A 20805-nucleotide genomic window follows, 5' to 3' on the forward strand; every position below is an offset into this window, starting at 1 on the left:
TTCGGTTTATTTACGAATATTTTTTATCCTAAAATAAATGTTTTCTGACTGTTTCAGCATGGAAGCAATATATCGAATCGGGAGGAAAACTTACTGCTTTTATTAATGAGAGTATAAACTTATGCGATTCCGTGAAAGAAGCTCCGAACGATATAACTGAAGCTACAGTTGCTGTTGAGAAACACAAAAAAGCCTTCGAAACTTTGAAAAAAGGAAAATCTTATTTAGAAAAAATGGACTCTAAAGCTCAACAGATTGTTAAAGAGGCTTCTTTAATGCCAAATTTTAATAATAATTTAATAGAATCAAATGTGGCTGCTATCCATAAAAAGTACCAAGATTGCTATTCCAATATCATTGAAAAAATTCAATTTTATGAAACACAGGTTATAATTTGGAAACAGATCGACGACGCAAAACAAGAATTAAATAGATGGCTTAATGATACCAATGAATCTCTAACATCAGCATGTGAACATCTTGCTGACATTGAAAATGGACAAGCAATATTGAACAAGTTCCAGGAAGAATTACCGGTACATCAATTACTCAAACAAGGAATATCAACAAAAACAGAGCAACTTTTGAAATTTAATCAAGGCGTTGCTATACCTACTTTAACAGCATTGAATCAAGTTTTAGACGAACAGTTTAAACTAGTTCAGGAGTCGGCAGATAAATTAGAAAGTATATCATCTACTTTTGCTGAAAAAGAGCAAAAAATACGACATCAGTTGAAAGAATCAAGTGACCTTATATCAAAAGTACGAGAAGAAATTATTAAATGCGATGATCTTACGGGTGAAAATTCCAACATAGTCCAACGAATCAAACGTTGTAATGATTTAAAAGTTGAACTCAAAAACTGTGATTTGGTTCTTCAAAATGTCAATGGAATGGTTGTTGAATTATCTTCAGAATATCCATCGATTACAAAATCGAGTATACCAAAGGAATTACATTCTTTGCAAGCTCGTCGTGAAACTGTTGCAAGTCATGCAAATAAAGTAAGTATGGAATATCAGATTATGAGTCAGTTAATATCACACGTTTATAAAATAATTTGTTGCAATAATATTTAATTATAGTTTTCATATATTCACCACGCAATATTCATTTCATTTTTATAGGTCAGTACAACTCTTCGTGGTTTTCTATTGAAATTATATAATGAAAAATTTACTGCGCTCCAGCGATTAGTTGCTACAAACAGAGAAAAAATAACTTGGTGTGAACCGGAACCAAGCAGTGATAAATATAATTTAGAAGTAAAATTAGCTTCATTGCTCGATGTAGAAGCAGATTTAAGTGAATCCGATGCCAAAAAATATGAAACTGATAAAGCACTACAGCTCTTAGAAAAAATTGAAAGCCTAGAAGTTTTAAAGCCTTTGCAAGATGACCGTGAAAAAGTCCATGTTGAATTGGAATCTCTCAAAATATGCTTCCAGAATATAAAACTGTTACTCGAGAAAAATATCGTAACATGGGAACGATATGAAATGATGTCAGAAAATGTTGTAGGTGCTTTGAAAAAACTCGAAAATAGGGTGAGAACTGAAAGTTCAATACTTTTAAGTTTGAATGAAATTGAGAAGAAGATTGAAGAAGTTAAGGAATTTCAAGGAATATTCAACGGTTGTAATACAGAAATGCGGCAGCTTATATCATTCAGTCGGGAAATTACCAATGTAAGTTAAAATTATAATGTTTGTAATATTTTATTACTATTTATTAGAAAAAGAAATTATGAAATTCTTATTCTTCAGGTGAGTCCAGATTCACGAGTTGAGCAATACGTAAATCACTTGAATGTCAGGTTCGAAACAGTTGAAAAATTCATTCATCAATATTTAGACAAACTAGGAGAATTAAAAAAGAATAGAAATCAATATCAAGAAAATGTACAACAATTAGACTCTCGGATTAATGGAGCAGAAGAAAAATTAAAAATTTACGAAGAAATAAGCGGACCAAAACCTTTAACTTTCTATCAAGCTAGACTCAAAGAATTGAAAGTCTTCACCGAAGAACGTGAGAAAGGTCAATCTCTTTTTAACCTGACTGTCGAAGTTGGAGAAGCACTTTATTCAAAAATCAATCCAGATGAACGAGAAAAAATTAGATCAGAGCTTCGAAATCTTCGAACTCGATTGGATAATTTAACGGACCGAGCCAACGCTATTTATAAAAAAGTAGAGAACGACATGATGCATAGATCATCTTTTGAAGATAAATATACTCAGGTAAATAATAAGATATGAATCACTTCCAAAGAATAATATTAATTTTTTTAAGCACTAATCTTTATTATTTATCTTCCAGGTTCAACAATGGGTAATCCATGCTCAAGCAAAATTGGGTAATAAGCAAGACTTGCTACCAACTTTGCAAGAGAAAAAATTGGCTCTTCACTTATACAAAACCATTATCCAGGATGTAAAAGCTCATAAAAGTATTTTAGAACAACTGGATGAAAAGTTGGGATCAGATTCTGATGATGAATCAAGCGGTATGCTAGTTTCCGTAATCGAATCTTACGACAAGCTTTCAGAAGAAGTGAATGATAGAATAAACGTTACTGGAAAATATGTTGCGAATCATGAAACTTATCAACAAACTTTCGAAAAGACAAGAGATTGGATTAATACAATCGTCAATGAAACTTCTATCTTAATAGATGATCTTGCTATTGAACGCGAGACTGCCAAGTCGAGTATAAATCTAGTTGAAAATGTTTTGCAACAAAAAGAAGAAGGTGATAGAATAATAGATGACTGTAATCAACAATTAAATGTTGTTTTGGAACAAACTTCCATTCCTGGCAAGTACTTTTCTTCTGATTGTTTGCACTTTCATAATTTTTTATTAATTGTAATATTTTTAATACTAGGTCATCAAGCTCTGATGAAAGCTTTTGAAGAACAGAAGAAAATATGGCAGGACTTCTTAGCACGATGTGCAGTCGTAAGAGAAAAACTCAATCGATTATTTGATGAGTGGTCTGAATTTCAGAAGGTCGTCGAAGAAATTGAAACCTGGATGAAACAAGTAGAAAGCCAATTGAAAGATCAGAGTTTAAAAAGTACTGAAGAAGCTAAAATTATGCATTTTCAAAAAATTAAAGCACTTGAAGAAGAAATTGTAGCTAAAGCTCCAGATATACAAGCGGTAGTCGAGAAGAGTCAAAAAATTGAAGTAGAGCCTGAACTAGTATCAAGAGTATCAAAACAAGCCACGAAATATCAAGCTCTTCGAAGTCAAGCTCGAGATTTGGTATCTCGATATGAACAGTATGTTAAGGAACACAGTAGTTTCAATCAACGCTTCAATGATTTTGTTAACTGGATTGGTGATTTACAAAGTCAACTCAAAATACATAGTGAAATTGTTGGTGATTTCAGTGTCTTGCAACAGCGACAAAAGATAATACGAGATCTAGGAGACACACGCACTAAAGAAAATTCCAAATTCGAATTGCTTATCGATCTTGGCGAAAGACTTTACTCTCATACATCACCGGAGGGCCGGGAAATCGTACGTCAACAGTTGAAAAATTTGAAAACTCTTTGGGATACATTCTCAGACGATTTGCAAGCTACTACACAAAAGTTAGATCAATGCTTAATGCAGTTTGGCGAATTTTCCTTATCTCAAGAGCAATTAACAACGTGGTTGAGAGATGTAGAGAAAGCTATGCATCAGCATACTGAATTAAAATCTACTCTTGAAGAAAAGCGAGCGCAATTACAAAATCACAAAATTATGCATCAAGAAATTATGTCTCATCAAAATCTCGTTGAAGGTGTGTGCGAGAAAGCACAACAATTGGTTGATCAAACTCAAGATACTTCTTTGAATATTTATCTTCAGTCGATTAAACAATTATTCCATAATATAGTTTCAAAATCGCGCGATTTATTAGATAACTTGGAGGATTGCGCAGATAAGCATAATAAATTTAACAATCAATGCAGAACTTTCTCGGATTGGCTTCAAGGAGAAAAAGAAAAATTACTTGAATGTACTGACGTCAGTGGAGAACGAACTGATATAACTCGTAGATTAGCCACTTTTACAATACTTCAAGACGGTCGAAATCAAGGAATGGATCTTATTAAGAAATTGAAGGATTGCGCTGCTGTTGTTACAAAAAGCACAGCACCAAAAGGTCAAGAAATAATACACAATGACATTGCAACTCTTGAGGCTAAATTGATACAACATCTGAATGACCTTGGTAAATTGTTTAAATAATTATAACTTTATTAATTTTTTATTATTTATCATTTCATTATATATTTTTTATTACTTTTATTATTTTTTATGTATACTTAATAATATTTTACTGCAGAATCTATCGAACAAAGACAACAAGGAGCGTTGAAGAAATGGGACGAGTTTGAAGAACCATTGGAGATGTTTATGAAATGGTTCCGTTCAATGGAGGCTGCATTCCGAGATCAACAATTGCAACCAAATTTGAAAGAGAAACAAGCTCGATTAGCAAGTTTTAAAGAAAAGCGAGAAGCAATCTTGACAAAAGAAAGTGAAATAGATCATTTCATAGATAAATCGCATGCCCTTCTTAATTCTAGTAGTGTCGATCGATTAAAACCATTAGTATCTCAAATCAGTAACAGGTAATATCTTTTTTCTAAACATAAGAAAATTAGCTAGATTTCATGAACAAATTTAATTAACATTTTTGAAATAACAGATATACCGTTCTTCTCACTTTGAGCAAAGATGTAATCAATCGCTGTGAAGAAATTGTTGAAGACCACAAAGCTTACGAAGATAAGTTAACGAGTATCGATAGCTGGTTAACTCCTTTAGAACAACATTTAGTTGTTCTCAAAAGCAATGATGCAAGTAGTACAGAAGCAAAGAATTCGAGACTACAACTACTTTTAGGAGAACGTCAACAAGCAGAGCATCGTCTTGGAGCGCTCACTGCTGCTGCTGATCGAATTTTGCCAGAAACTTCGGCTCATGGTCGTGAGATTATTAGACAACAGATTCGAAAGGCTCGAGAAAGATGGGATAATCTTGCTGAAAGCATTGTCGAACAACAGAAGAAACAAGGCTTGCAATCATTACAATGGTCGAGTTACCAAGAAACATTGCAACAAATTTTGACATGGTTGGATAATATGGAACGTACAATTAAACAAGAGGCTTCAACTATCCCAGCTTCACTTCAAGAAACTCGATCAAAATTACTGAAGTGCAAGGTAAGCTTAGTTACACGTAGCAGTATTTTTATGGAAATAGAACAAATTTAACTTCACTTTATTATTTATCTGCTTATTCAGACTGTGCATCAAGAGATTGTGGCACATAAACGAATCATTGAAGCAGTTTCTGAGAAAGCTAATGCTTTGGTACAAGTTTCACAAGCTCCTTCAGATATTCAAGATAAGGTGGAGTCGGTTAGTCAAAGGTATGAACAACTAGTATGTAGATCTCAAAAAGGATTGGCAAACTTGGAAACGTTACATGATGCATTCCAACAATTTAATGAGTTACAAAAAGCATACAAAGAATATCAAAAAATCCAATGGGACAAATTGAACCACTATAACGACTGTTCTGGTAATAAAACGGCTCTGCAAGGTCGTTTAGCAAAACTAGTGGAAATTCAAGATAGCGTGAGCGAAGCAGATGTTAAACTGGGTGTCCTAGAAGAACATGTTACGAAAAATGCTAAGATTGTTTCGCCTCGTTCAAGAGAAACTATGGATAGAGATTTAAATAATTTAAGGTATATTTTTCATTTTAAAATAGCACTATCGATAAATTCATTTTAGCTAATATCTTATTTGAGAAAATGTTAATTTTTAGATTTGAAAGTAAAAAATTCGCTAATGCAGTTGGTGAAGCTGTTCGAAATCTTGAAGAAAGAATACAGCAATGGAGTGATTATGAAAATTCATTAGAGAGGTTACTTGCATGGTTATCGGATGCAGAAACATCTTTGAAAAACTATACGCTTAAAAATACGGCAGAGGAAAAGCAAGAGCAACTGGAAAAATATCAGGTGAGTTTGGTCTTCATAATTCAAAAAGATGCGGATCATAATTTTATTTTCTACAATGAATTATGAGAAGATGTATTCACATCAAGTAGTGTTATCTTCAAATCGAACATAATTCTTATAAAAACCTTTTTATTTTCCCAAAAACAATTCCTATAGGATCTACAAAAAATTACTGAATCACGCAATGCAGATGTCTTGGAATTGGTAGCTCTCGGTAACTACCTTGAGCAAGTAAGAATTAATCGGGGGTTTGTCCACTGTTTCGTTTTGAGCTATATCTTTCGTTTGTCATTTATCTTCGTCAAACTCTCGCAGCTTTTTGCGCATCTGTTTTTTTCTAGCAATCTATCAGGCTTTGAAAATGGGGATGACGCTAGTCTGTGCAGTCAATATGCAAAATGCTTCATCAACTTTCCAGCATTCCTGTTCTTTTTTGATCATTTTCGAAATGTTATTTGATTCTAAACGTTTCTTAAGCTTTGACGTGTAACTTAAACCGAAACTACAGCAGTTGCCTTTTCTACGCTAGACAAAATTCATTTTATATCATTTACTTTCTCTTGTGCGCATCTTCTTCATCTTCTTCTCTTAAGCAACACAAGGAAACATAACTTCATTCATGAGAATCATTGATTATTTACAATCATTTGTATTTTAGGCACTGCTCGTGAATCTTCGACAAAATGAAGCTGAATTTGATAAGATGAATGATGATTCTTCCGATTTAATACAAATCAGTGGAGAATCAAGATTCTCTGTCAGCGTACAACAAGTGACTTCTCGATTCCAATCTATACAAGCGACAGCCAAGGTAAGGAAATTGAGATAAACATCTTTTTGATTTTGCTCAATAATCTACGTATATCGTACATATATCATTATATTTCAGGAGTTAGTGAAAAAATGTGACCAAGCATGGGCAGATCACCTAATGTATCTTGACAAATATAAGCAGTGCTCGGAGCGTTTAGCTGCTGTTCGTCAATTATATCAAGCATCGCGTGAAAATATTTCTGGCACTCGTCAAGAGCTTTCATCGCATATCGAAACTATTCGCGATCTTATGTCCAAACAACCTTCTATGATGCTTTTAGTTAACAGTACAGTGGAAGCTGGAGAAAAACTTTATCCAAGTACTAGCAATGAGGGTCGCGAGATCATTCGTCATCAAATATTAGATTTACAACAAGCTCTTGAAAATCTTTACGATGGAATCACACTGACCGAGCGTGAAATTCAGGCAAAAATATCACACTGGTCTGGTTTCGATGAATGCAGCGAAGCTTTTGATGCTTGGCTGAAAATAGCTGAAGCTCATCTCAAGCAAGATATTGAATTGAAGACTACCTTGGATGAGAAACGAGCTCAATTACAGATATATAGAACATTCTTACATGATGCACAAGCTCATCAACAAGATCTATTTGATTTACGAGACAAAGCTGATAGTCTTCCAGATCGCACGGAAAAGATTGAAAAGGTGTTAAATAATTTAAGTAATAGACATGCAGCTATTCTCAAACGCGCTACTGGATTTGTCGAAAGGTGCGTAGTTTAATAAAATATGAATCATATTTTTAAATTCTAACATTACTACTTCTTTTGCAGGTATGAAGCTATTGTTAGTGATCACCAACAGTATAGCAAAGCCGTCCTCGATACTCATGAATGGCTTGATGCAACGTTAAATGCTGTGCATATGTGGGGTGACGTCGAGCTTGAAAGAGTGTCATTACACACCAACCTCGATCGTCTTCGTAACCTTCTGCTCAGCTTATCTGAAGAAGAATCCAGAATTAATCAAATTCGCAGTCTTGGGGAAAGGGTGATTCCTGGAACTTTGGAGTCCGGACAAGTTAACATTCGTTCCCAAATTGACACATCGCAGCAAGAATGGGAAGGCCTAGTCTCAGCGATCAAATCAACGATTGATGCCTTGGACAACAAGTTGCAGCAGTGGAACGAATATGAAATTTGCAGAGAGCGTTGCCTAGCATGGATTCGAGATACAGATACAAAACTTCACGCCATTGACTTAAAATCTACAATAGACGAAAAAAGAGCTCAGTTGGATAAACTTCGCAATCTTCAAGGTGAAATCAGAGCCAAAGAGTTAGAAATTGATGCAGTCACGGAACGTGCTCATCAATTGCATAAGCATACCTCTCGAAGCTCACAATTATCAGAGCTAGGTATCAAGTATCAGCAAATTTCAACAAAAGTTAAAGAACTCAACAATCGTTGGCAACAATACGTTACGAGTCACCAAGACTTTGATAATCAATTGTCGGAATGTACGCGTTGGCTTGATGACATTCGAAATAAGCTTGCTTATTGTACGGATTTGAGCGCTTCATCTCAGAAAGAGCTTGAAAAGAAAATGGATACTATACAGGACTTACTACTTCACAAAGAAACAGGGTTCGCAAAGGTGCTTTTTATTACTTTTCTAATTAAGTACTGTCTTTATCACAAAATGACATTCCATTATTTTTGCTTATAGATTCAAGGTATAGTGGAGTTAGCACAAGGAATTCTAGCTAATACAGCACCAGTAGGTCATAAGGCGATTAATGATGCAGTAGCTAAGTTGCTAGAACAATGGAGCTCACTTGCTTCTAAGATGCTCGAAACTAAAACCAATCTGGATGATTCAATCAATAAGTGGTCTGGACTACTTGAACAAGTACAAATGCTAGAGAAAACTATTGCTTACATGCAGAATTCCATTGATGAAGTTGCGCCTTTCCAAACGACGATGAATGAAAAAAGATCACAATTGGAACGTATTAAAGTTTTTGAAGAAAAAATACGATGCGAGAATATTGAAGTTGAAGGTTTAAAAGCTAAAGTCAACGAAATGATCGGTAGTGGCCAGCAAAGTATTGCTGCTTCACAAGCACAAGAAATTTTGCACAAGTAAGTTGTATTGTAAACATTCAAATATTCTATTTCATAGAAAACATTTTGAATTAAAATATCTTTTCCAGATTTGATGCTCTCTTCGAAAGGATTAAATCGTTGTTATCAGAACGAGAAGAACAATTCAAGTATCATCGACTATATAAAGAAGCTCACGATGATTTAATTAATTGGCTTAATCGTGCACGTGAAAAAATACCAGTAATTAAGCAGAGATCTTTAAGTGATAAACTTGCTATTGAAAATGCCGTAGCCCCACTAGAAACTTTGATGAACAAAAAAGCTCAAGGTGAATTGATGGTCGAAAATTTACAACACACTGGTGAAGTAGTATGTGCTAGCACAAGTCCGAAAGGTCAAGAAGTTGTTCGTAATGAAATTCGAGCTTTAACAGAAAGTTTTGAGAATCTTTTCCGGGATATACAACAGCAAAAGAATCAACTGGAGGCTACGGTCAACCAGTGGCGTGATTTCAAAGATGAGTATGAAAAAATTAGCGATTGGTTACAGCAGTTTGATATACTTATTAAAGCGCAAAAGAATTCCCTTTTGCCGAATTTGAAAGAAAAAGAAAAGCAAATTAATGAAGTTAAAGAGATTTTGAACAACTTGAATAAGAAACACGACCAGATTGATGAAATTAACAAATCAGCTGCTCCACTTCTGGCAACTCCATTAGATACTTACGTGCATAACCAGTTAAGACATTTGAATTCTCGCTATCAAGTACAAGTAAATTTAGCAAAGGATGTGCTTCAAAAAGTAGAAACAAATTATGCTCAACATCAAGCATACGAGGCAAATTTGGCTAAAGCACGTGATTGGATTGAAAATGCAAAACAAATTATTCGTCAAGGTTCAGAAGCAGGTTCAACTACAAGTCGCGACGTACTCCAGCAGAGATTAGACAAAATACAAGAACTTCTTCGAAAACGCGAAGAAGGTCAAAATTTGGTACACTTGACCGTCAATTGTGGAGAGAAAGTTATACGTAATACAAGGTAAGTTTGGTTTCTGAAATTATTGAAGTACAAACATTATTTAGTATAATTAATTGTAACTTTGATTTTTAGATCTGATGGACGTGAAGAGATTGCTACGCAGTTGAAAGAAATTCAGAATGATTGGGAAAGATTAGTGAAGAAATTGTCTACAACGAAAGTACATTTGGAAACAAGCTTACTGCAATGGGCAGACTATAGTTCATCTTACTCTCAGTTACAACAATGGATTAATGAAAGAGAGGCAAAACTTCAACAAGTTTGCGAACAAAAAGTTACGAAAGCACGTAAAGGAGTAGCGGGTATCAGTTCATTGGCAATCGGCGAACGTAAAGCAAATTTGCGACAAACCAGCAGTATCGTTCAAGATATTGTAGCGTTTGAGCCCATGATTCAGTCAGTAACTACTAAAGCCGAAGATCTTCAACAAGCTACTCCTGCCACTGAAATTTCCATCAAATATGAGACTTTGAGTAAACAAGCCAAAGAACTTTATGAAAAACAGAAGGAAACAGTCGAACAACATCAAGCATTTATAGACATTGGAAACGAATTCATTCAGTGGCTAAGAGTAGCTAAAGAAAGATTAGGAAAATGCTCTGAACCAACTGGAGACAAAGAGTCATTAGCAACCAAAATAGCACAATTGAAGGTTCTACAAAATGAACTTCCAGAAGGACAAAAGAAATTAGAAAAAGCACTTGAACAAGGAAATCTTGCTTGCCAAATAGCGGATGATGAAGACAAAGAAATAATTGAAGAAGAGGTTGCTCTCCTCCAAGAAGAATACGATAATTATGTGTAAGTTTATTAATTGTTTCTTTTATTACTCAAATAATTAACTTTTATATAAAAAATATTTTATTTACAGGGATTTATTGAATAATACGAAGAGTATTCTTGAAATAGGAATAGTAAAGTGGACTGAATACGAAGATCAGTTTTCTGAAGCTTCTGAATGGCTGAATCAAACAGAACAATTAGTAAAGGGATATAATAAATTGCAAGACAGCTTGGAGGAAAAGAAGAATGTATTAGAACAATTCCAAGGTCATCTTCAAACTCTATTCGATTGGCAAAAAGAACTTGATAGACTGAATATGAAAGCCCAAGTGCTTTTAGAAACTTGTGCTGATACTCGCATTTCAAATGCTGTTACGCAATTGACAACAAAGTATAATGCATTGCTTTCTCTGGCTAAAGAAGTTATGCGACGGTTAGAATTACACTACCAGGTAAGATTTCATTTTCCATTATACTGTATAAAGATACGTCAAACGCTAAAAATTAATTCGTCGAAATAATCGCTAACTTATAGGAACACCAACAACATAATACTTTGTATCAAGAATGTCAAGATTGGGTTGATCGAACTCGCGAAAAACTGAACGAATGTAAGGAAGTGCCAAGTTCTTTAGCCGAGGTCAATAATAAACTGCAAACTTGCAAACTCATTCGTCAGACTTTGGAACAAGGACAAAATAAACTGCGTTACGTTCTTGAATTGAAGGAAAAAGTTATCATGAATACTGAACAGAATGGCGCCGTTAAGATAAAAGAGGATACAGAAAACTTAAAAGCAGATTTTGATAAACTGCTGACCGATGTGGACGAAGCAAGACAGAAGCTTGCTAGTAGAGCTGCCGTTTTGGAAGAACTTAACAAAATTCATAGATTTATTGCCGACTGGCTCGAAGAAATAGAAAGTAATGTACATTTTGATGAAGTTTACCGTAATGATTTAAGTGAAAAGAGGGCTTTGTTAGAAAAATATAAGACAGTATACAGAGATATTCAGGGACATAACGAGGTAGTTGAGAAACTAAAACAACGATTATCAGATGATTTAAACGTTGATAAAGAATCGTATAACGCTACATTTGCTAAATTTAATGAACTCAAAAAACTGGTCGCTCAAAAGATTCACGTAAGTTCGAATAATTGTAGACTCAAATATATTGTTAATTTTCATTCAACAAGTATCTAATGATAATTATATTTACAGAACTTAGATGAACAAGTCAAAGAACACGAAACATATCAAAATGCATTCAATGAAGCATCTGACTGGGTACGACGAGCTAAAATTGATTTACAGCAATATAGTATTACTCATGGAGAAAAAGAAAAAGTAACAGAGAGAGAAGGAAAAGTCAAGCAGTTGCTATCATCTTTACAAAAAGGTCAATCTTTGATTTCTAAAGTTATTGAAACAAGTGAAATAATCCTTACGAATACTGGACCAGAAGGACAAGATTTAATTAACCATGATGTTGAACAGCTACAAGCGGATTGGCAAGATTTACAAGCTCAATGCCATGAAGCTGAAAAAATATTGTCAGATTGCATCTTGACTTGGTCACAATTTATATCGTTAATGGATAGCTTACAAAAGTGGATTGATCAATTCCAAACTAAAATTAACAATGCGCAAGCTAAGGAAAACAAAACTCCCGATGATCTAAATCATTGTAAGAATTTAGTTCAAGAAGCAATACGTCAAAAGCCTATTCTTGAAGATTTAAATGATAAATGTGAAATTCTAATGGACATGAGTGCATGTAACTGGGCTCGAGAAAAAACTGTTCAACTTCAATCAACTTATACGAGTCTTCTGACTGATGCTCAGGGATTAGTATCGAAAGTAGAAAAGAACTTGTCTGATCATACAGAATTCCTGAAAACAAAGAAAGATCTTCAAGATTGGCTGCATACTGCTCATGGTTCAATTCAAGATTGTGTTGGCGTTGGAGACGTAGCATGGGCTAAAGACAAACTCAAAACAATAAAGGTAATTTCATGTATATACCATAAATATTAATAAATTTACAGATCAAACGGTACAAAAATATTGAATTTGGAAATTATTGATAATAACTTTGATTTTCAGCTTGTTGCTACTAGAATTACCGAAGGACATCATTTACTGTCCACTTTACAAGATGCTTTTGCAAAAGCAATCAACACAGCACTTCCAGAACAACAAGAACAACTTAGGACTGATATGTCAGAATTGCGATCCAGTTGGGAACAGCTCAGTATGGATTTGAATACAGTACAAGCTCAAATTAAATCTATTATCAATAGATGGGAAGATTTTTACGAAGCACGTGATCGTTTCGAAGAATGGCTTAACACAACAGAAAACAGTATTGAAACCATACCTGATACTAAAGGAGAATTAGGAGAAATGAAAACTTTGTTAGAGAAATTCAAGCATGTCAAAGATGAGGTTAAAAATAAGAAATCTGATCTTGATCATTTGATAAACGAAGCTGATGAACTGTCAAACTGGGTCAAAAGCAAAACACCATTAGAGCAAGTCAAGTGTTTGAAATCTCGATGGGAATCTTTAGATGATCAAGTGGACAAACAGAAAAATCTTGTTGAAAATGAAATAAAAGATTACAACGCTTACCATGCAGCTTTACAAGAAACTGAGAAGTGGTTACTGCAGGTTTCCTTCCAACTGATGGCTCACAATTCTCTGTATATAATCAATAAAGAACAAACACTTGAACAAATAAAGCAACATCAGGCATTGCTTGATCAAATTCGAAGCTATGAATCTGTTCTCGATGATTTGAAAGTTAAAGGCCAAGGTCAAATTGATAGATATGAGGCATCAAATGCTACTGTTAAATCAACAATACTTACACAGCTGCAGAATGTACGTGACAGCTATAATTCGCTGCTTAACACTGCGCTACAAATTGAAAACCGTTTAAGTGAATCTTTAGTAAAGTTCCAAGAGTATGAAAATACTCTAGAAAGTATCTTGAAGAATTTCGACATTTACGAACCAGAGGTTGCGAGAGAACAAGATGCACCTCTTGATACTTTGGAAGCAGCTGAAGATAGTTTATCATCTGCTAAGATTCTGTATAATAAGTTGCAGACTGAAAAAGCTCGACTTATTGTTGCCGTTGAAGCTTGCGAGGCTGCAGCAGCTTGCGTCTCAAGACCAGGAAGTCCATTAGATGCCCCGTCTGTTCAAATACCTGCTAAAGAAATGGAAGTCCGTACACGTCTGGACGATCTTATCGATCAGGTAAGACGCGATATTTATGATCCTTAACTTGTTATGTTATTGTGTTAATGAAATATTGTTTACTTGTGATCACTAATTCGAAATCATAATTACTCACTGTTTATTGTTCCAAGAAAGTATATTTTTTAAAGCATGTAACTCACCATTATTGTTCTGTGTTTGCATGATTTTATTACTTTAGCCAAGTGAAAACGATTCGTCTACGCAGCGATTGAAAGTTCTGCTTGACAAAGTTAAAGAAAATGGTTGTTTAGACAAATTGAGTGATTTACGTAAAAAGGTTTGTTTTACTTTTGTGTCTGTTTTTAATTTAAATGATGTTAGTGTATCATCATTTAGCTTGCATGTGTTTGATATAATAATCGAATTTTTTTTATAACAAATGTGACTTATCAAAACGAAAATTGGCATGAGTTATTATAAGAGATCTTATGTAGCCTGCATTACATGTACATTATAAAAAAATGTTAATATAAAATGTTTATTTTTTAGATGCAATCCCACTTGTCTAACGTAACGAAAAGAGTCGGTGAATTAGAAGAGCAAGCCCGTCAAAAGAATGTCTTAGTAACTTGGATAAATCAACAACGCGCCTTGTGTGCAGAATGGAAATCTCGTCCCGCAAAACTTCGTACAGAAGCTGCACAATCAGAAATGCAAGCAATGAATGACTTATTGACAAATGTTGGCGAACGTCGAAGTCGTGCAGAATTGGAATTATTAATACGTCCTGATGGGCAAGACGCTGATATCGAAGAAGGATTGGATAAACTCGAAGCTGAACTGATCGATGCTATTGCTGGAAAACAATCGGCTCAAGATTTAATACAAAAATATCGTAATGAAGTGCATGACATTCAATCTTGGTTTGATGGACTGTCGAAGAAGATAGACGTCATCGAAAAAGGAAATGGATCGACTATTAGTCAAAAAATATCATCGTTGAAAGACATTACAACTGAATTTGAAACACAAAGTCCTGGAAGATTGGCAGAAGTGAGGAAACTCGGCGATCAAGTAATGGATTCAGTGAGTAACTTAGATTCTCAACAAATTGAGGAGCAAATAAAATCGGTGGAACGTCGACATGGCGATATTGGTAAGAAACTGCAAAGAAAAGCACAAGTTCTCGACATGACGGCTCAGGGTATTGAGGCAACTAAAAGAGAAATCGAAGAAAATCGGGAATGGATGAGTGACAAAAAGCAGATTGCTCGCTCGACGGAACCACTTGGCTATGAGAGTCGTCAAGCCGAAGAAAGATTGCTAGCATTGAAAGGTATACTCAAAGAGGCTGAAGCTAAGCAGATGCTTATAGATTCGCTCGAAAAGCGTATTGGCGACATGCAAAATGAATTAGAAACAAGTGAACAACAACAATTGGAAAGCGAAAGTCGAGCGTTGCGATGTGAACAAGCTGAGCTTTGCTCTATGTTGAGGGAAGAAATATCTGCTGCCACGGCTGCTGCTGAAACCAGACGCAAACTTGAAAATGATCTTGAAAAAGCCAGATTGTGGATAAAATCGACTAGCAATGATTTGAAGAAACTTAGTGGTTATCTACCACTTAAAGCCTCCGAAGTCGAAGGAGATATTGCTCAGCATCATAGTCTAGCTTCAGAGGTCAGACGTTTCAGCGAGGGAAGTTTGAAGGAGCTATTGAAGCACGGCAATGCTATGTTAAGAGAGTGTAATGACGAAGATCGCAACAGGTTGCAAGCTTTGTTGGACAAGGTCAACGATGAATATCTTGAGCTACAAAAAGAAGCTCACGAAAAGCAAGCTGCTCTTGCTGATCTTTTACAAGGTAGGAAGTCATTTGAAAGTGAGATTGATAAATGTCAGCGTTGGATTAAAGAAGCTGAAGTTGCTACATCAGTTGAGCTTCGTCCTTCTAGCATTGATGTACTTCGAGAACAACTGTCTAAGGTATTATTTACATTTTTCGTTTTTTTTTTAAATGCAGTGATAAATAAAGCATATCAACACTTCTAATCTTTTTTTTCAGTACGATCGTTTGAAAAAAGAAGCTAAAGATTACGCAGATGATATTGAGAAGATCGTTCAACAGGGTAAGTCGATTTTACCGACAATCAGCGATGCCGACAAACTTGAGCTCAGCGAACAGTTAAAGAACATGAAAGAGACTCATGGCCGCGTAACTGGAATAATAAACGAACGAGCATCAGCACTGCAAAAAAGTATTGACGAAGCTGAAGAAGTGGCTGCACATGTCGCTGAAGCCGTGCAGTTTATGACTGACATTCAACAAGAGTTGCAAGATCTTAACAAACCTATTGGCTCTCGAGTGGAGGATGTTGAAGGAATGCTTACTACGTACGAAAGAATTCTAGATGATCTTAAATCCAGCAAAGGAAAACTATCGAACTTGCAAACGTCGAACGTTGGTGACTTGCATGGTGTAGTGACACAACAGGATGATTTGATTCGCGCACTCGAAGCGCAAATAGCCAGATTGCGTCAATTACTACTACTTCGCCAGCAGTTTATCGTCCTTATTAACGAAATCATGACTTTTATCACTAAATATACTGGTATTGTGCGTGACATCGAGCAAGGTGGCCAAACAACCGAAGAAAAGATTAAAAAGTATAATGACGTCATCCTTAAGATACAAGAGTGCGAAGCTACGTTGGCAAGTGCAACCGACAAAGGACAACAGATTGCGGCTGATGGTTCATCTGCCGATAGAAATAATATCACCGAGCAATTGCAGTCTTTGAAACAACAACTACAGACACTGAGACGAGCTGTCGAGAATCAACGTGAACAGCATGAGCTTGCAGCTGCAGAACATCGCCGATTAGCTAACGAGCTTGCAGATATTCTCGATTTCCTTGAGAGTAAAGAGAAGGAGGTAAAAACTCGACCGATATTAAATAGATACGCTGAAAGCGTCGAAAATGAACTCAAAAAGCATCATGAACTTTGTAACTCGGTTAACGAATATCTCAATAAAATCAGAGAGTTGAAAGAGTCAGTTAAACATGAAGAGGGTATGCCGGGTTCTCTGAAAGAAATGTTCAGCGAAGCAGTTTCACTGCTTTCTTCGTTGCCAAGAGAAATGGAAGAGAGAGAAAATTATCTAGAAACTAATAAACAAGTTAGAGTCGATTATGCAACGCTCACTGAAAAGTTCTACGACTGGGTAAAAGAGGCTGAAATTCGTTTAGAAGGTGACAAGGAAGGACTTGACTTTGAAAATATTCTCAGTGATTTGGAAGAGCACAAGGTGAGTTCAATTAATAATTTCGATATATTTTTGGGTAATTATTATTTTCTATTTTTGGGAGAATATAAAGTCACTGATGAAAATTTTTATCGGAGAAGTCAGGTCAGGTTACGCTTACAAAATTATTATCGCGTTAAGCTAACGTAGTTGGAAATCTAGTTTAGCGTAATTGATCTATTTTGACCCATTACATTCCGAAACAGAACAAACAATTTCAGTTCGAAGAACACGTATGAATGTTGTGCTGCAATAAATCATGTTTATCGGCAGATATACTTCAGCAGCGAAGCGTCGATAAAGGAGCTCGTTTCCCAGCAAATCCAGCAGGTTGCCGATAAGATCTGGCCGTCGTTGAGCGCATCCGAGCAAGAGGAATTGAGCGCCGAGCGTCAGCAGCACACGCAACTGCTGAAAAACACGCTAAACACCGCGAGATCGCACCGTGCCCACCTCGAGCAGGGCGCCGAAATGTGGCGCGATTATGCACAGACACTCGAGCGAGTCAGAGCGGCTATTGCCAGAACTAGATTCACCGACGAGCCGGTTACCACTCTTGCAGGCTTGCAGTTCAACATTCAGAAGATTACCCATGCTCTTAACGATATTCAGGTCAGTGCGGGTTCTTATAAAGCAATCAAGTTACTCGCCATCATCTGGCAGATTATAAAAGAAACTACTTAAATTATTAAAACTTTATCTAAACATAATTAGTATGTTTCGTTACATTTATCACTTTCAGAACCAACAATTCGAACTCGATTTGCTGAACGAACGTGGCAAAGAAGTACTCGATCAATCTGACGCTGTTAACAAATCAAGAATCGAGACTCAGCTCGAAGAAATTAACATTGAATGGCGCGCATTGGTTTCGGGCCTAGAAAGTCGGCGCGATGCTCTAGATGCTCTGTCCCGACACTGGGAGGAACTGGAATCGAAATATTCGAGTACTGAGACAAAGCTTAATGCAATCGAGGAACGCAGCAAACTTGTTGATACGGTGGTACGATCAAAACAACACCTGCTGGATACTATCAAAGCTCTTGATGTAAGTATTAAAATTGATACGTGGTCCGATATTGTTTCAGTTGGTCAAAAGTCAAAGAGCAGTATTTTCTATTCATTCAATTCATAAATAATTTTACAAATAGTTTACTTTTACCGATAAAATATCATTCAAAGAAGAATGAAACTTCCGTACTCTTGTAAGGCCGATCAATAATCAATTATAACTTTTCAACTTTTTGAGCAAGAAATAAAAAAGAAGCAATTATCGCAAATCAATCATTTTAAGAGCTTAAGTAACAAGCGTGCCAACTCGTACGAACGGTACTAGCCTAACATAGATATTCTAAACTTCACCAAGCGTGACCTCGTCGATGTGTATGTAATAAATATTATGGCATATGCGATTTATTTTATAATTTATTTATTTTCGCTTTTCTTGATCACCAATTGATTGGCATTTAAAACAGGTTACAATTATTTATTGAAAATGTTCTTAATGGAAATTATAGAAATTCGAAATTAGTATCACCATAATAACTTTGTTTTGCTTATTAACAGGAACTGACATCCGAGGCGGAGATACTTAAGTCGGATGCAGAAGAGGTAAGAGATTTGGCAGGACCTGTACTGTCGTATCTGGCAGCACTAACAGAGCCCGCAGCATGTGCTCTGAAGGAACGCATCGATAAACTGAGCCGAGCCGTCAACACGTGAGTCGAAAACCTTTTATTTATTTCTACGCCGCGCGACTATCGATTGAGCTATTCGAATCAGTAAATATAGATGAACAATTTAATCAGCTATGACGAAGTAGGGTTGTTTATGTTTATATGAAATTTTTAAACGAGTATATGTAAATATTTTTGTTTATGAATATTGGAGTTTTTCTACTTTATTTTTTACTTTGACGAACGCTTAGATAAAAAATAACCAAAAATCTACTTGAGATATTTTTTCGAGTTTCTCGCACGTCTCATATTTTTAAAGAGTTGGCACTTGTACAGAATTTTTTATAGTAGTGTATTGTATTATAACGTACTATTAATACATTTAGTAGACAATCGTGAATTACTTTCGAATTTATCAAAATATAATCGACGAAATAAAGACATTTTAAAGATTATTTGTAAAGTATGATTTTACTGCTTATCTATACATATTTCGTATATAGACTGCAAATTGTGCATGTGCATGTTGTATGATTTGAATTTTGCTTTATCACCTTGTTTCTTGATGTTTTATTTGACATGTTTTTTATAAATATATTACATTTTTACATTTTATATCGATTATTTATATTGATTAAATATTTATTTGTTGTCACATTATTATAAAATTACTTTGTAAGTTTAATGTTGTCCTGCACTGTTGTATACAGTAAGTTATAAAAGGAAAATTACAAGTGATAACTTGGTAAGCTAGGATCACTTTGCCACGATAATTCCTGTAAATGAAAAGATTTATTTATGATAAACTACAATGAATTTCATATTATCTTGAAGCCTCGAAAAAGTAATTCTCTTTAATTAATGTATTCATCAACATATTTTAGTATAAAAAATATACATAATTACCTCATTGCATATTTTTAGCTACGAGTATGAAACACTCTAATTAATTATATTTTTATAAGATAAATGAACGTTCCTGATCAAATATTTAAACATTATTAATTAAGTTTAAATTAAATAATAGTTATGAACTAGTAAATAATTAATTTATTCATTTATATGTAACTATGTATATATTTATAACGATAACGTGTACATATTGGTTTATCAGTTATAAATACCTTCGGTTGAAAGCGATACATTGAAAGAAAGAATATTTTTCAATGATCATTACACGTACGTTATACTTTCCGGGTGCATAGAGAAAAAATGATAGTACATTTGAAAATGCATAATTTAATGCTAGTCATATGTTGACATCATCGATGTCAATTACAATGAAACCTTTATACTTTTGATAAAAATTAAATTAAAAAAGAATTATCAATTGTTGACGTACAGAAATTATCTGAATCTCGACTACGTACGAACATCAGTATAAAAAGTGTGTTTAAAAAATTGGTATCAAAAGAGGTCATTAACGAATGTAAAAGTATACGAAGCTTTTTAATTTTAGATAGCCGATATACATTATTTATAATTTCATAAATGTAAAGGTTGGTAATGTCATCAGACATGATATCATCATCTCTGAGAATGTCACTCTATGAAATTTTACAAGAGAATGTAACGATATTAAGAGAAATTGCTTCGGCTTGTTAAATAATGCGCTCAGGAGTATAATTAACTTGCTACGGAAAATCTCAAAATAAAGACCGCGCGACCTCTAAGCGAGTATATGCAAATGAAATTAACGGCGAGTTGACGTACGGAAATAAAAACTGCAGCTCATTACATCCTTCGCCACTATCTCCTTTTCTCCCATCAGTTCGTTCGTTAAATCGATAAGCCCCCTACTCCTCCACCAAACCGCTGTGCGTCCTTTTCATGCGCGCACACATCGTCACTCGCCATGCAAT

The 20805-nt window shown here is 35.0% G+C and overlaps 1 protein-coding gene across 2 annotated transcripts in view; it reads left to right on the plus strand.

Annotated features, from left to right (window-relative positions):
* LOC131665248 (muscle-specific protein 300 kDa) overlaps positions 1-20805 on the plus strand; it is a 92690-nt gene that overhangs the window by 24370 nt on the left and 47515 nt on the right. Inside the window, exons 18-43 of one of the 2 annotated variants that reach the window (XM_058937013.1) lie at positions 58-1007; positions 1131-1691; positions 1770-2246; positions 2326-2824; positions 2894-4240; positions 4355-4643; positions 4721-5237; positions 5319-5767; positions 5848-6043; positions 6200-6274; positions 6702-6854; positions 6933-7588; positions 7652-8474; positions 8547-8962; positions 9034-9966; positions 10039-10767; positions 10838-11201; positions 11285-11893; positions 11972-12757; positions 12857-14017; positions 14199-14297; positions 14510-15946; positions 16026-17270; positions 17541-17879; positions 18010-18315; positions 18834-18985. In XM_058937013.1, coding sequence (XP_058792996.1) covers positions 58-1007; positions 1131-1691; positions 1770-2246; positions 2326-2824; positions 2894-4240; positions 4355-4643; positions 4721-5237; positions 5319-5767; positions 5848-6043; positions 6200-6274; positions 6702-6854; positions 6933-7588; positions 7652-8474; positions 8547-8962; positions 9034-9966; positions 10039-10767; positions 10838-11201; positions 11285-11893; positions 11972-12757; positions 12857-14017; positions 14199-14297; positions 14510-15946; positions 16026-17270; positions 17541-17879; positions 18010-18315; positions 18834-18985 — 15568 coding nt within the window. Of the gene's footprint in view, positions 1-57; positions 1008-1130; positions 1692-1769; positions 2247-2325; positions 2825-2893; positions 4241-4354; positions 4644-4720; positions 5238-5318; positions 5768-5847; positions 6044-6199; positions 6275-6701; positions 6855-6932; positions 7589-7651; positions 8475-8546; positions 8963-9033; positions 9967-10038; positions 10768-10837; positions 11202-11284; positions 11894-11971; positions 12758-12856; positions 14018-14198; positions 14298-14509; positions 15947-16025; positions 17271-17540; positions 17880-18009; positions 18316-18833; positions 18986-20805 lie in introns of those variants that run through there. The other variant, XM_058937014.1, reaches the window with a different exon arrangement.

The sequence above is a fragment of the Phymastichus coffea genome, unplaced genomic scaffold (genome assembly GCF_024137745.1).
Source record: "Phymastichus coffea isolate CEN01 unplaced genomic scaffold, Cenicafe_Pcof_1.1 PCOF00048, whole genome shotgun sequence".
Lineage (NCBI taxonomy): Eukaryota > Metazoa > Arthropoda > Insecta > Hymenoptera > Eulophidae > Phymastichus > Phymastichus coffea.